The following is a 12,747-nucleotide window of genomic DNA, read 5'->3' as shown; positions in this document are numbered from 1 at the left end:
TACACATGGAATGTTTTGTAATCAACTGCAGAAAAACTGGGTGTCACGTAGGATTGAACAAGGGCCAAAGACTATTGAACAGATTCATAAAGAAGCTCAAATTGAAGAGCAACAGCAGCAACTGAAGGTTCATCAACAATTATTGTCGAAACAAGATAAGAGGCGAACAGGTAGGAAGTATTTAAGTTGTAATGCTTCTCATTGTATTGGTGTATTTACTTTTTTTTGCATCATTCTTGCTTTAAGTATCTACTTGAGTTCATTTGTATCCTCTTGTGTAAATGGCTGTATAAGTGGGAGCAAAAAGTAGGCTGTCAAAATTGCAATAGCTATTTTCAAAATGTGGTTTTGAGGCGGTGGTGCTGGCACTCCTAAATGAAACAATAATTTGTGCTGTTGATTACAAATGTGCTTGTGCTTTTGGAATTTAGCTGAATATGCACTTTTGCTGAACTCCAAATTACTTTTTTTTACAATGATTATGAAGGATATTTGCACAAGAACATTGGTGTTTGGGATCAGCTATTATTTCTCAGAGAAATTTTAAACTCTGTGTTAAAACACATGAGGTACAGCCAAAAGGCCCAATTCCAAATCATTATAATGAGCATTTTTCTTACTTTGCCTCAAAGGAGAGATTATTCTTAAAACCATGATATAAAATAATGAATATTTCCCTACATCGACTTACCCAACGGAGTAGCATTTTAAACAAATGTCATCACCATGCATATTTTTAAAATAATCTCTGACATTTTCAGGTGCTGTTCGACCTACGGAAGAAGCATGGAATACTGTTCCAGTAACAAAGAGCAGCAGAACGATAGATCCCAGCAAATTTCCAAAAATCACTAAAGTATGAGCTTTGTTTATATGATCTTCTACCAGCTAAGCAAGTAGCAAGTCAAGTGCAGACTAGTTATTTACATTGACTGTCAGTTATTGTACAAAAATATAAAGTAATTTAAAAGAGAGTGTACTGACTGAATGTAATTACTGATGAAGATATTTCTCCCCCTACGAAAGGAACACTTGAAAGTTTATCATCAGTGGAGAAATTAGATACTTTTTTTCTGTCTGGGTTAAAACATGATTGCAAATGGTATTCTTTAAAACTAATTACCTTTAATTGTAACTGCTAAGGCTTTAAAATTATTTAATATGAAAGTAATTTCACAATGAATTGAGGGGACTGAGATGGATGCTTCCCTTTAATTTGAAAATTTGCCTAATTTGCTATGATTGTTGTATAAGTAAGAATAGTCAATGAGAGCCTTGGTGGATTTGATCAAATAGAGTGGGAAAGCTTAATTCAGCAAGAGCATGTTGTTTTTTGCTGGTTAACATCGAACAAAGTATGTAGGAATAAATTGGGGCTATGTTGCAAAGGATTGCTTTGATATAAGTTTGACAGCTGAGCTTGATATAACCAATGGTAATTACTGCTAAGGTGATTGATCCAGGTACCAGAGAATTATATTTTAGAATCCAGGTACTAGAGAATTATATTTTAGCACTGAATATCACTAGGAAACCCTTCTGTGGTATCATGAACTGTGTGTTGACAACAATCCACTTTTTGATAGTCAAGCAGCGTTTCCAGTCTTACTTTGAAATTAATCTTCCATTTAAGGATATATGCACAAGAACATTGGTGTTTGGGGTCAGCTGATTGTTTCTCAATATAAAATCTCATTACTTTTGCAAAGACACTGCCTTGAATAAACAACTTAAACAACTATAATTTTTATTCTGTCAGTAAGGAATTTTGTTTCATTGACCTAAGTTGCATTCAAACCCTGGTTCTGAAGGAAAGAAAGTCTATTTTGTTGTAACTTTCATTATGGTGCAGGTTATAACCTTGGTGTTAAATAAGACCTAGTTTGTTTTTAAATCAAATGTTTATTAATTGCATTTGCAGAATTTAACCAACACATCCATCGTGCTTCTGGCCCATTAAAACTTCATGGTCTTTTTGGGTGGCAGCGTGGAGATATATGTCCACCAATGGAGGTGAAGGGTGCTCCTTCCCTCCACCAGCCTGCAGGTCACACTTGGGCAAGGTGCAACACCTGCTTAGCACCCCTTCCCCCCACCCCCCCCCCACACACACACACACACCTGATCAGGGTCACATGACGCCATGGGAGCAGATTGTGGGTGGTCATATGAGCAGCTGGTGCTTGTTATGTGACCACTGACACCAGGCAGTCATTCTCTGAAGAGTATTGATAATGTCTGGGGTCACCTGTCTTGTAAAATCACTGTCCGGAAGAAGGCAATAGCAAACCACTTCCGTAGAAAAATTTGCCAAGAACAATCGTGGTCGTCGACCATGATCACCCACATCATATGACACAGCACATAATGAATGGGCATTTATAATTCCCCTGAGATAATTTACCAATTAACTGAATGACCACCTTCAACAAATTCCATCTTTGATCATCTTACAGATTTTTATACAAGGGGGAAAATTGAATTTGAATACAAAACATGTCAAATGGTTGTGGTCATAGGCTCTCCACACCTCAGATGCAGTTACATTTGGGACGTTCCTGTTGTGAGATCTGTTAATTGGCCTGGCAATCCTCTTGTGGCATCTGTTAATTAATGAGGTTCCTGTTATGCAGGCTATTAACAGGAGAGATATTGCTTCAGTAAGATGTATTCTTCAGTGCTTTATTGTTTGGGATATATTTATTGGCTTCTCATTGTGGCACCTGATTAATGATTGGTCCTCATAGAATGGATTTATTAATTTGAGATTTAACTGACTGGCAGAAGAAAACCACCGAAAAATGGTGGTAGAAACAGAAAAAACACTGAAAGCATTAAGCAGGTCAGGCAGCATCAATAGGAAGAGAAACAGTGATTGAAGTCAAAGACCCTTCATCAAAACCAGAAAAGTGAGAAAATAAGTTAGTTTTAAGTTTACAGAGGGTGGTGGATGGATCAGAGGGAATATCCAGTGTGATTTCAGGCTTAATCCCAATGATTATAACAGTCTGATTAATAGATCACTTAATCAGGACACTTGGAGACGGAGAAATCAAGTGAAGGAACATTTTAAAGTTGTGATATGCAGGTCTGATATAATTCGCTGTACTTTTATTTGTCCTTCCCTCCAATTGTTCTCATTAATCGTTAAAGCAGGTGGTTCCATAAATATTGAGATAATCAAGGCAGGCCTATTCTCAATCCGTCACAGATGTTCTTTGTGTCCTATCTGTCCTACTTCCACCTTCTCTTCAACTTATTTTCACACCTACTCCATTCTGATGAAGGGTCTTTGATACGAAATGTAAACTGTTTCTCTCTGTACAAATGTTACAACATTTTCTGCTTTATTTCAGATTTCCAGCAGTTGTAATTAGCATGTAGTTGCAGCAAGTATTTGAGATGGCTCATTTAAAAACAATATACATGTATGGAAGAAATGTAGAGGAAGTGGTTCACTAGAATAATTACAGGAATGAAGGGGTTGAGAAAGGTTCAGAATGTGAAATACATTCATTGAAGTTCAGAAAAATGAGGTGATTTTATTGAATTGCATAATATTCTAAAGGTAGATGTTTCATTTTAGGGTATGGTTTCAGAATAACACATTTAAGAAAGAAAGTAGCAGGGAATTTAATCTTGACAGGCTGTGAATCTTGGAAATTCTCTACCCAAGAGAACTATGGCAGTAGAATCATTAAGCACAGACCTGCTGGAGATTGACAAACATTTGAAGTACAAGGGAGCCAACTGATGAGAGAAAGTGATGTTGAGGCCAAGACTGGATGAGTTATGGTCTTATGGAATGACAGAGCAGGCAATTAGTCGCAGTCAGTTAGACTAATCCTGCTCTATTTTCTAATATTCTTCTGGGCAGGGGATTCCTGGTGTGGGATTTGGTGAGTGAATTCTCATTCCTGTTGTGGGAAATGTTAAATGCCAGGAGTTTCTCCTGCGATTTGTTAATTGAAGGTGCTTTCCCTTAATGGGATTTTTTAATTAATGGGGCATTCCTGTCATCAGATCTGTTAATTAATCTGCTTTTGGATTTGTTATTTGAATGGAATGTGCTGTTACCTGTTGATTAGCAAGCTCATCCTGTTGTGGCTTGTCATGAATGTTTATTTCTTTCATTCCCTCTCCAATTTCCCTTGGAAATGCATCCAATCACTGTGGGACAATATAAATAAGTTTTATCCTGCCTAAGTCTACATTTTTTTGGTGCAGTTATCAGGAAAAGAGACCACTGAGCTATTTTGGATTATTTCCCTTTTCAAACTGAGCTTCACATTATTATATTGAAATTATCTACTGACTGACACCAGTTCACATAAACCTGAATGCACAGAACAAAACACCTTTTTGGAAGTAACATTTTTCCCTGTTTTGCAAAATTGTGCAGAGAGTTAGCAAACATGATGGAAATTGTTTCTGTGGAAAGATGATACAATTAATAGGCTTAACAAAGTGTCAAATTGGTAAGCATTCAAAGACAGAAAACCTTGTAGCCTGATCTTTATAAACAATGGAATCTTATTTCTCAAAACGTTGCAAAAATCCTTTTACTTCATTCTGTCCCATAGCCTGCCACGGATGATAAAATACAGCTGGGTCCAGGATGTCGATTAGGCAGCTGGGGTAAGGGCAGCAGTGGAGGAGCAAAAGCTAATGAATCTGGTAAGTAAAATTTCGTTTTATTGTCCATCATGTTAATGTGAAAGTTTTTCATGAATGTTTTCTTTTTAAGTATGACTTTGAAGACTGTTAAACATTTTAGTACACATCTGTCAGAGCTCCTCTGCCATCATCTTGTGAATATAGTGATCAGGTTTATTTTATTTTTGTTCTTGGAAATGCAAATTAAAAATGACATCTCTTCCTAATCCTAGTCCATTAACTCTGATAGCTCCATCCCGAGGATCCGATCTTTGTTTATCCTAATTATCAACACAACAATTTCTAAAAGGATCAATTTTCACCTAAACACAGTGAAAATACTTAACTCAATTATATTCGTCCATCCATTCTCTAACTTAGCAGATTTCATGTTTGACATCAGCAGTAATCAAGTCAAACACATATTCAGTTTGTGAATTCAGTGAAGTTATTATATCCAGGGAAAAGTGCACTTTTCTGTAATGCCAGCAATGGGATTATTAGAAAAACTCAGCTGGTTCAGTAACATCTTTTAGCGAAGAAAATCTGCCAACCTTACCCTATATGTGACGTCACATCCGCAGCAATACAATTATCTCGTAACTGTCCTTGCAAATGGTCTTTTAAGTCAACAAAGCCTGCTGAAGGAATGAGCAATAAATGTTAAACTTGGCAGTGAGACCTACGGCTGGAAATTAAAATATTAAAGTACTAGATGAATTGAAATCTCTAATTAATGTTAGGAAGGCTGAAGCCATGTGCTTTGGCCCTTTCCATCGCCATTAACCCTACTCATCTTACTGCCAATCATCCAAGGCCAAACCTGTATGCAATCTTTTTCATTTTGACCCGAAAAGGAGTTTAATGGCTCAAAGCTATATGATCTCAAAGATTATCTGTCTCTATTTCTAGATGATTGTGCTGATGTGTTTGTTACCTCTAATTCTAGTTCATTCCTGTCTGGATTCCATTGTGCTTCTCTTTTTAACCTTGAGATTTATTGAAACTGCACAGCTAATGTTCTAACTCTCACCAAGAACTCTCACATTTGCCCATCTTTTCTATGCTTACTGACTCTTGAGTTAAGCTGTGCTTCAAATTTGAAGTTCTTATCCTTTTGTTGTTGAATCTCTCCCTGGCCTCAACTCTTCCCGTTTCTCTAAATTCCTCTTGACCTGTAATGCTTCCAGGTACCTGCTCTTCCAATTCTTGTCTTGTGAGTACCCTCAATTTTGCTTGTTCCATCTTTGGCAATCATGCCTTCCACTGCTTGGCCCTAGACCTTATGCATCCGTTTTCTTTAATACTCCAGGTTTCTGTGTGTGTCTACATTTCCTTTAAGATGCTTTGTAAATTCTTTGACCAAGCAACAGATTATCTTTCCTAATGTGCTCTTTGTGATTTGGTGTCAGATTTTGTTTAATAATGTTTTGCATTAAATAGGTTTTACTATATTACAAGTACTAAGTAAATGTGTGTTATTGAAAACACAATTCGGGCTGATGTAATTGCAGCATTTTTGGAGATGTCACCTTTTAAAGTGTTCAAGTAGACATTGAAAAGACAATGCCTCTTTAAGGACCTTAATTTTACAGGTTTAGCAGCCAGTAGTTTTGCTCAGCCAACCAGAAGGATTAGTTGCTCATTTATCTCATTTGGTGTTTTAGAAATTGATCATCATTCTTGTGTTTGCATTAGATGAGCTCTTTTGTACATTTTGTTTTTACCTTTACCTTATGTTCCATTAAAACAACACCCAATGTTTTATTTCAGATTCACCTCGAACAACAAGCTTAAATAGATTTTCTGTGCTACAGCAGTCTAGCCCACTTTCTGATTCAGATGCACGCAGAATGACACCCAGGTGAGTGCTGTTGTAACTGAAGGTATGTTAGCGTAGGCTCTCCAGATAGGATGAACAAAGCACTGGAAAACTCAGCAGGCAAGGCAGCAACTATGGAGAGCGAGGTGAATTCCTATTTCCGAACCATGGAAAGTCAGAGGAAACAAACTAATGTTGCAGAGTAAAGAAAGTGGGGGCAAACATTGTGAAAGAGTGAGTAAGCTAGTGATAAAATGATGAAAGATGTATTTGTACAATTTGAAAACATATAAGGAATAGTTAAAAGTAAAGCACCTTAAAAGTAAAGAGACTTAAAATAAATACATGAAATTATCAGAGGAAAATAATGGGATGCTTTTTTTTAGATAGTTGTGCCTAAAAGATGAGTCCTCAAGGCTGTAATGTACCTTTGAAGCAATGTTCTGTGAGCTTGCTGCTTGCTTAGAGTTTAATGGAATAGTGTTCAAGACCAAGGTCACAGTAGAATGAAGAATTCAGGTGCCAGAAACTGGAAGCTCAAAATAATGCTTTTGTGATGTTTAGCAAAGTCATCACCCAGTTTTAGAATCGAGATCTGTTTTAATTTCACTGATCTATTACTACAAGCTACAAAAATAAACAGTGCAAAAGATGAATAATGTCAAAATAAAGTATCAAATTACATCTATGTCTCCATTTGCAACCCTGAGGTTCATTTTCTTACGGGCTACTCAACAAGTCCATAATAGAATAATAACCATAATATAATCAATGAAAGAATGCACCAGCTTGGGAGTTCAACCAATATGTAAAAGACAAAAAAATATATACAAATACAAAAAGAAAGAAATGATGAAAATTAACAAATAAATAAATAAATAAATGGATAGATAGATAGATAGATAGGTAGATAGATAAATAAATAAATACATACGCAAGCAAGCAATAAACATCAAGATCATGAGATGAAGAGTCCTTGAAAGTGAGTCTATAGTTTGAGGTAACATTTCAGTGATGCGGCAAGTGAAGTTCTTTGTTTCAGAAATCTGATAGCAGAAGGGAAGAAACTGTTGTTAAAATGTTGAGCTTAGGTCATAAGGCTTCTGTACTTCCTCTCCAGTGGTTTGGTTTGCCCACTGCAGGGGAAGCCATATTGTGAGCAGTGAATGCAGAACTCTTAAGTTGGAAAAAGTATTTGGAGTCCCAGACAATGGGAGACGATGTAAAAGACCAGGTATTGTGGTTCCTGCCATTACACAGAAATGTGTCTTCAAAAGAGTGTGGGTACTAATGGAGGTGGACTCAGTGAACTAGATCATTGCAGAGGGTCCATTGAAATGCTGAATCAGAGGTGGAAACCTGTGTGGTGGCATCATGTTGGAACTATTGGATATTGTACAAGGTCATCTGTAGTATATAGAGGCTGTTGGAGTGGAATATCAGGATGAAAGAAACTAAATTCTGGGTAGGAGGCGTGAGAGCAGATGAGTAGGAACTGGGTTATTTGATCCAGTTTTATGATGGGATCATTCATAACTTCCTCAGTTCAAATGTTACAGTGACCATCACAAATCTATGCAAAGGCAAATCTAAATAGATAGAAACCAGATCGTCTTTTTTTTTATTGCTTCTTCTTTCAAAGAATTCAGCCATTTCTTGCTTTTGTGGTAGCATGACTCGTGTGTACTTGGATTATGTTATTCGGTAGGTGCTGGATATTAAACAAATTTGAATGTTAATTCATATTTTAGAAGAACAATTCCAGAAAATGTTGGAGCTTTCATTCGTTCAGACAACACGCTACATCTTAAATTGCATAAAATACAAGCTGGAGTTTCCTGTTTGCCAGTGTTTACTCCCCTCTTTCTTGCATTATCTGAATTCTTGCTAGCATTTTTTTAACCTATGCTGTGGAGCATGCATATTGGAAACTAATTTGCAAGATGTGTCGAATTTTATCCTTTACTGTTTGGGCATTCAAGCAACTTGGTTTCTTACTTTGCTCCCTCCTAAATTTTTGCTTATTAGTTAACTTGTGTCCAGAGCATTAACTGTTTTGATAACTAAGAAACTGGCAGAATTTGTTTTATAGAATACTAATTTTATGAGTGACCATCACAAAGCCAAATAAAGATAGCTGTCAGCAGCTGCACGTATTTTGCAAGTCGAAATTCTTCTTCCTTTTTTCAAGTTGCAAGCATGACTGGCAAAACCAAGTGAAGCAACATTCAGATTTTTAACATTTTGTTCAGAACAGTTCCTTACACCAGACCAGATGATCATCCTTAGTTTTCATTGAGTGTGAATTTTTGTCTGTTTAATGAATGCAGTACATCTCGTCCTGCTTGCAGTCTGTCTTTATATTCTTCTCTTCTCAAATATCATTCCAAAGAACGGCAGGTGGATTGATGTAAATGCATCTTTGGTTGATGTAGCTTTTGCATTGTTTGCTGAGAGGGGCAAAACACCTCCCAATGCTGACTGACTCTCTCGCTTTTCTCCATCATTACATGCTGAACCCAAGCCACAGCCCTGAATTGCTGTTGGTGGTTTCTGCTCACCTGTACTTCCTGGGCCAGAAGCCATGAGCTGATCTTGCTGACTGTCCACTTGTATATTAAATCTGGCATGCGATAGCAAAGCTTCAGCTGGCCTGCTGCAGAGGTCTCTCCCCCAGACATTTTTGACAGGAGGCAAAACTGAGGTGGAATTTGTTCCTGCCAGAGCAAGAAACTCATTTTGAAGAATATTTAAATGACATGTTAAATCAGAAAGAAATAAAATAAAATCAAAATTGTAATTAAGGAATTAATTTAAGACTCAAATAAAATAAAACTTTAGCCTGAATTGAAATATTTTTTAAACATCCATTCCGCAGGCTAAGCACATCTTTTGAATTGGAGTCTCTGACTCTGCTCCAAGTCTGACTGGTTTAGTATCAGAGATTCCCATTGCAGGATCCAGCAATGGAATGGAAGAACAGAGTAGCCTCTCTCATTCAGTTATTTCCTGCAGATTAGACAAAGTCCAGCTTCTTCATTTAAGCCTCTTAAGGAAAGCCTCTTTCCAGTTCATCTGAATCACGCTTTAGATGTAACAGGGTAGGCTGCAAATATAAACACCTTCTTCTTTAAGTCTACTCTTTTAATAATCTTAAAATCTATCTTTGAGAACCCACCCTATTTTATTTTACATCTGGTATCATCCATGTATTTCTTTTGCCCTTCACCAAGGCCTCAAAAGTTTTTATGACTTTCAGTACTTCCAAAAAGCATTGTGATCTGTGCATATAGCTTCTCTGCTTTACAATTCTTCCAAAAAAAAAAGCATTCTTTGCATTTTCATCAGGGCCTTGTAACCTAAGTGTGACAGTGTCCCTATTCCTGTAAACATCCAACCCTACAGATTCTTTTATATCTTTTGAATACTTAATTTCAAAAAAAAGTGATTTTGCCATTATTCCTACCAGAATGTTAAAGCCACATGTTATCTACATTGGGTGTGTTTTTGGCAAAAGAACTATAATCTGTAAGCTATGCTTTTCATGTCTTTGTTGTTGATGCTATTTTTTTTCCTGTAAAATCCTGTTTACTAGATGCTGCGATAAGTTTTATATCAGAACATCATATCATTTTAATCAGGGTTTCCCCCATCCACAATGAAGTGATAAAAATGTTTCTTAACAAAATGCAATTATTTGGATTTGGTGCCTTTTAATCATTCATGAGATATGGACATTGTGGATAATGCAGCATATGTTTTCCAACCTAAATTGACCCTCAACTGAAGAGACAATCAAAAATTGTTTGATCTGGAATTAATTGTCTACAGGCCAGGCAGGATAAGGATGGCAAATAACCTGGTTCTCACAATTTATCAATGTGTCAATGCACACAGCCATTTAAGACAAATTAATATTATTACAAATTCTAAAGTTAATTTTTTTCGGTTTGATATGAGTTTTATAGACAAGAACAATTATGAATAAAACCATTGCAATTTATTCAAGCACTTTGAGTTTCATGAATCAGTGTTACTTTATATCATTCTCTTACTTTTTAGCATATATACATCTGCTTAATCAATAATATAAAGGCCATCTTCTTCTATCCCTCACCATCCCATTCCCAATCTCTCATGTAGTCGAAGCAGTACAGGTAGAGAGAAGAACGATAAACCAGCAGGTCGGCCAGCTATCACAAGGGGGAGCAGTAATAAGGAACTCCTTGATGATCGAACACGAGAAGAAGAGAGGAGAGAAGCCCTTGAAATTGTACAACAAGCCACAAGTACCTCTGAGGAGAAGAGTGCAGAGGGAGATAGGAACCGTACTAAGGAAAATGGTAAATTTGCAATTCCTGTTGCTTGAATTGCCTTGTTTAGTAGCCAACCTAAAGCTAGACTTTCAGATTTTTCTCCATTAATTTGGAAATCAGTGGTATAATTAGAAGTCAGTAAGGAAAAGAAAACTTGACCTTCCTCTACTCTGCATTATGTTTATAATAGCTTATGTCCAGATATTCACTTAGTTTTGAATTTTTGCCAAGTCAACTATCAAGTGGTGCAGAAGAAAATACCAGTATTTTAACATTTACTGTGGCTCATAGAGATCTCCAGCAGTATCCTTGGAATATATATATTATTTTTATTGAAGTTATTTAGTTAAATTTGTAAATAAAAGTGGCCTCGTTACCTGTGGCACAGAGATCAAATTGACTGTGGCATAATTAACCTCAGGTGTGGTGAGATTATTGGCCTCTGGCTGTCAATCAACTGCTGCCTACTCTCCTGCAGTCTTCACCCCCCCCCCCCTTACAATAGGCTTCCATGCTCCATTTACGTATACTTGTCACAAAGTAGTTAATTTTAACAAGTGTCAGTGAAATCATAACATAAGTTATAAACAGTGGAATTGTTGGATTAGAGTGGGGAATGGGAGGAAAAAAATACTCTGATAGCAATAGGCTATTGAATTTTTGCTCTTGGTTAATAAGCAGCCGTTTGAAAATATTGATTGAGCAACAGATACAGCGTTAAAGGGTTTATTCATCAGCTTTTCATTTCAAGAATTTATAAGCATTGGTAATGCGTCAATATTTGAATGTTAAAGGAAGGGTGGCAGAGTATCGTAGCAGTTAGTAATCGAGCCTCTATTCCCGCCACTGTGAAGAGTTTGTATGTTCTCCCCATGGCCACACGTTTCCTCTGGGTGCTCTGGATTCCCCCCACATACCAAAGACACCAGTTCGGGTTACTAATTTGAAGGCATGTTACGTTAGTGCCAGAAGCATGGTGACACTTGTGGACTCATCCTCAGGCTGTTGTCACAAACAACACATTTCATTGTATGTTTCAAGTACTTGTTACACATAAAGTTAAATATTTTAAAAAAATGTATATTTCTTTGAATATTCTGGTAGCAAAGGCTTTGGTCAGTTGTGATTTCATCATGTCATCTGTGACATGATGCTGATGTCATAAAGATGTAATTGCTATGGGAAACTGGTAATGACTTATGGGCATCAGGTAGCTGTTGCAGTATGTTACGGGAACATTTCTTTGATTAATTTCTAATAGTCTTAAATAGTGGTAAGAGGTTATAGTTGCTGTACTTGGTTTATTGTGGGTGAAGTTAATTTAAAATAGATAACCAAACATTGGAGATGTATTGAAATAATTTATTGTAACTAGCTGGTCCTTCCTTTAAGACCCTTCAGCAGGTAGTTAACCATTGATGGGTTTCTTAAAGTAAGGCCAGTTAGTTACAATAAATTATTTCATTACAACCTCTGTGTTGAAGGAAACACCATTGAATTTGCTGTTTTTTTTCCTTAGTGAAATCGGAAGTTCCTTCTGCCGAAGTTTCCCTCAGAGCTGTTGAGGCTGAAGAAACAATGGAGAAAAAATCAAAGTCTATTATTGATGAGTTTTTGCACATTAACGATTATAAGGTGAATACTTACAGAATTTTGTTTTAAAATAAGTACCTAAATGTTAAGGTTTGTCTAGAAACTAATTATGATAAACCTGGGCAACGCACAAAATGCTGGTGGAACACAGCAGGCCTGGCAGCATCTATAGGGAGCAGCATTGTCGACGTTTCGGGCTGAGATGTCAACAATGCTTCTCCCTATAGATGCTGCCTGGCCTGCTGCATTCCACCAGCATTTTGTGTGTGTTGCTTGAATTTCCAGCATCTGCAGATTTCCTCGTGTTTGTTATAATAAACCTGCATAGTTTCCATGAAGAATATTGTTTCTGCTCCTTTG

The 12,747-nt window shown here is 36.8% G+C and overlaps 1 protein-coding gene across 9 annotated transcripts in view; it reads left to right on the top strand.

The window, feature by feature from the left end:
• The window catches only part of LOC132382001 (eukaryotic translation initiation factor 4 gamma 3-like), a 315,701-nt gene that overhangs the window by 282,234 nt on the left and 20,720 nt on the right, over positions 1 to 12,747 (top strand). For all 9 annotated transcript variants that reach the window (XM_059951770.1, XM_059951769.1, XM_059951766.1 and 6 more), the window contains 6 exons: positions 32 to 170; positions 762 to 856; positions 4,584 to 4,677; positions 6,430 to 6,520; positions 10,622 to 10,821; positions 12,314 to 12,429. In XM_059951770.1, the coding sequence (XP_059807753.1) occupies positions 32 to 170; positions 762 to 856; positions 4,584 to 4,677; positions 6,430 to 6,520; positions 10,622 to 10,821; positions 12,314 to 12,429 (735 nt within the window). The remainder of the gene's footprint in view (positions 1 to 31; positions 171 to 761; positions 857 to 4,583; positions 4,678 to 6,429; positions 6,521 to 10,621; positions 10,822 to 12,313; positions 12,430 to 12,747) is intronic.

This window comes from Hypanus sabinus, chromosome 27 (assembly GCF_030144855.1).
Source record: "Hypanus sabinus isolate sHypSab1 chromosome 27, sHypSab1.hap1, whole genome shotgun sequence".
NCBI lineage: Eukaryota > Metazoa > Chordata > Chondrichthyes > Myliobatiformes > Dasyatidae > Hypanus > Hypanus sabinus.
The sequence above is the reverse complement of the archived record's forward strand: the minus strand, read 5'-3'. Positions and strand labels throughout refer to the sequence as shown.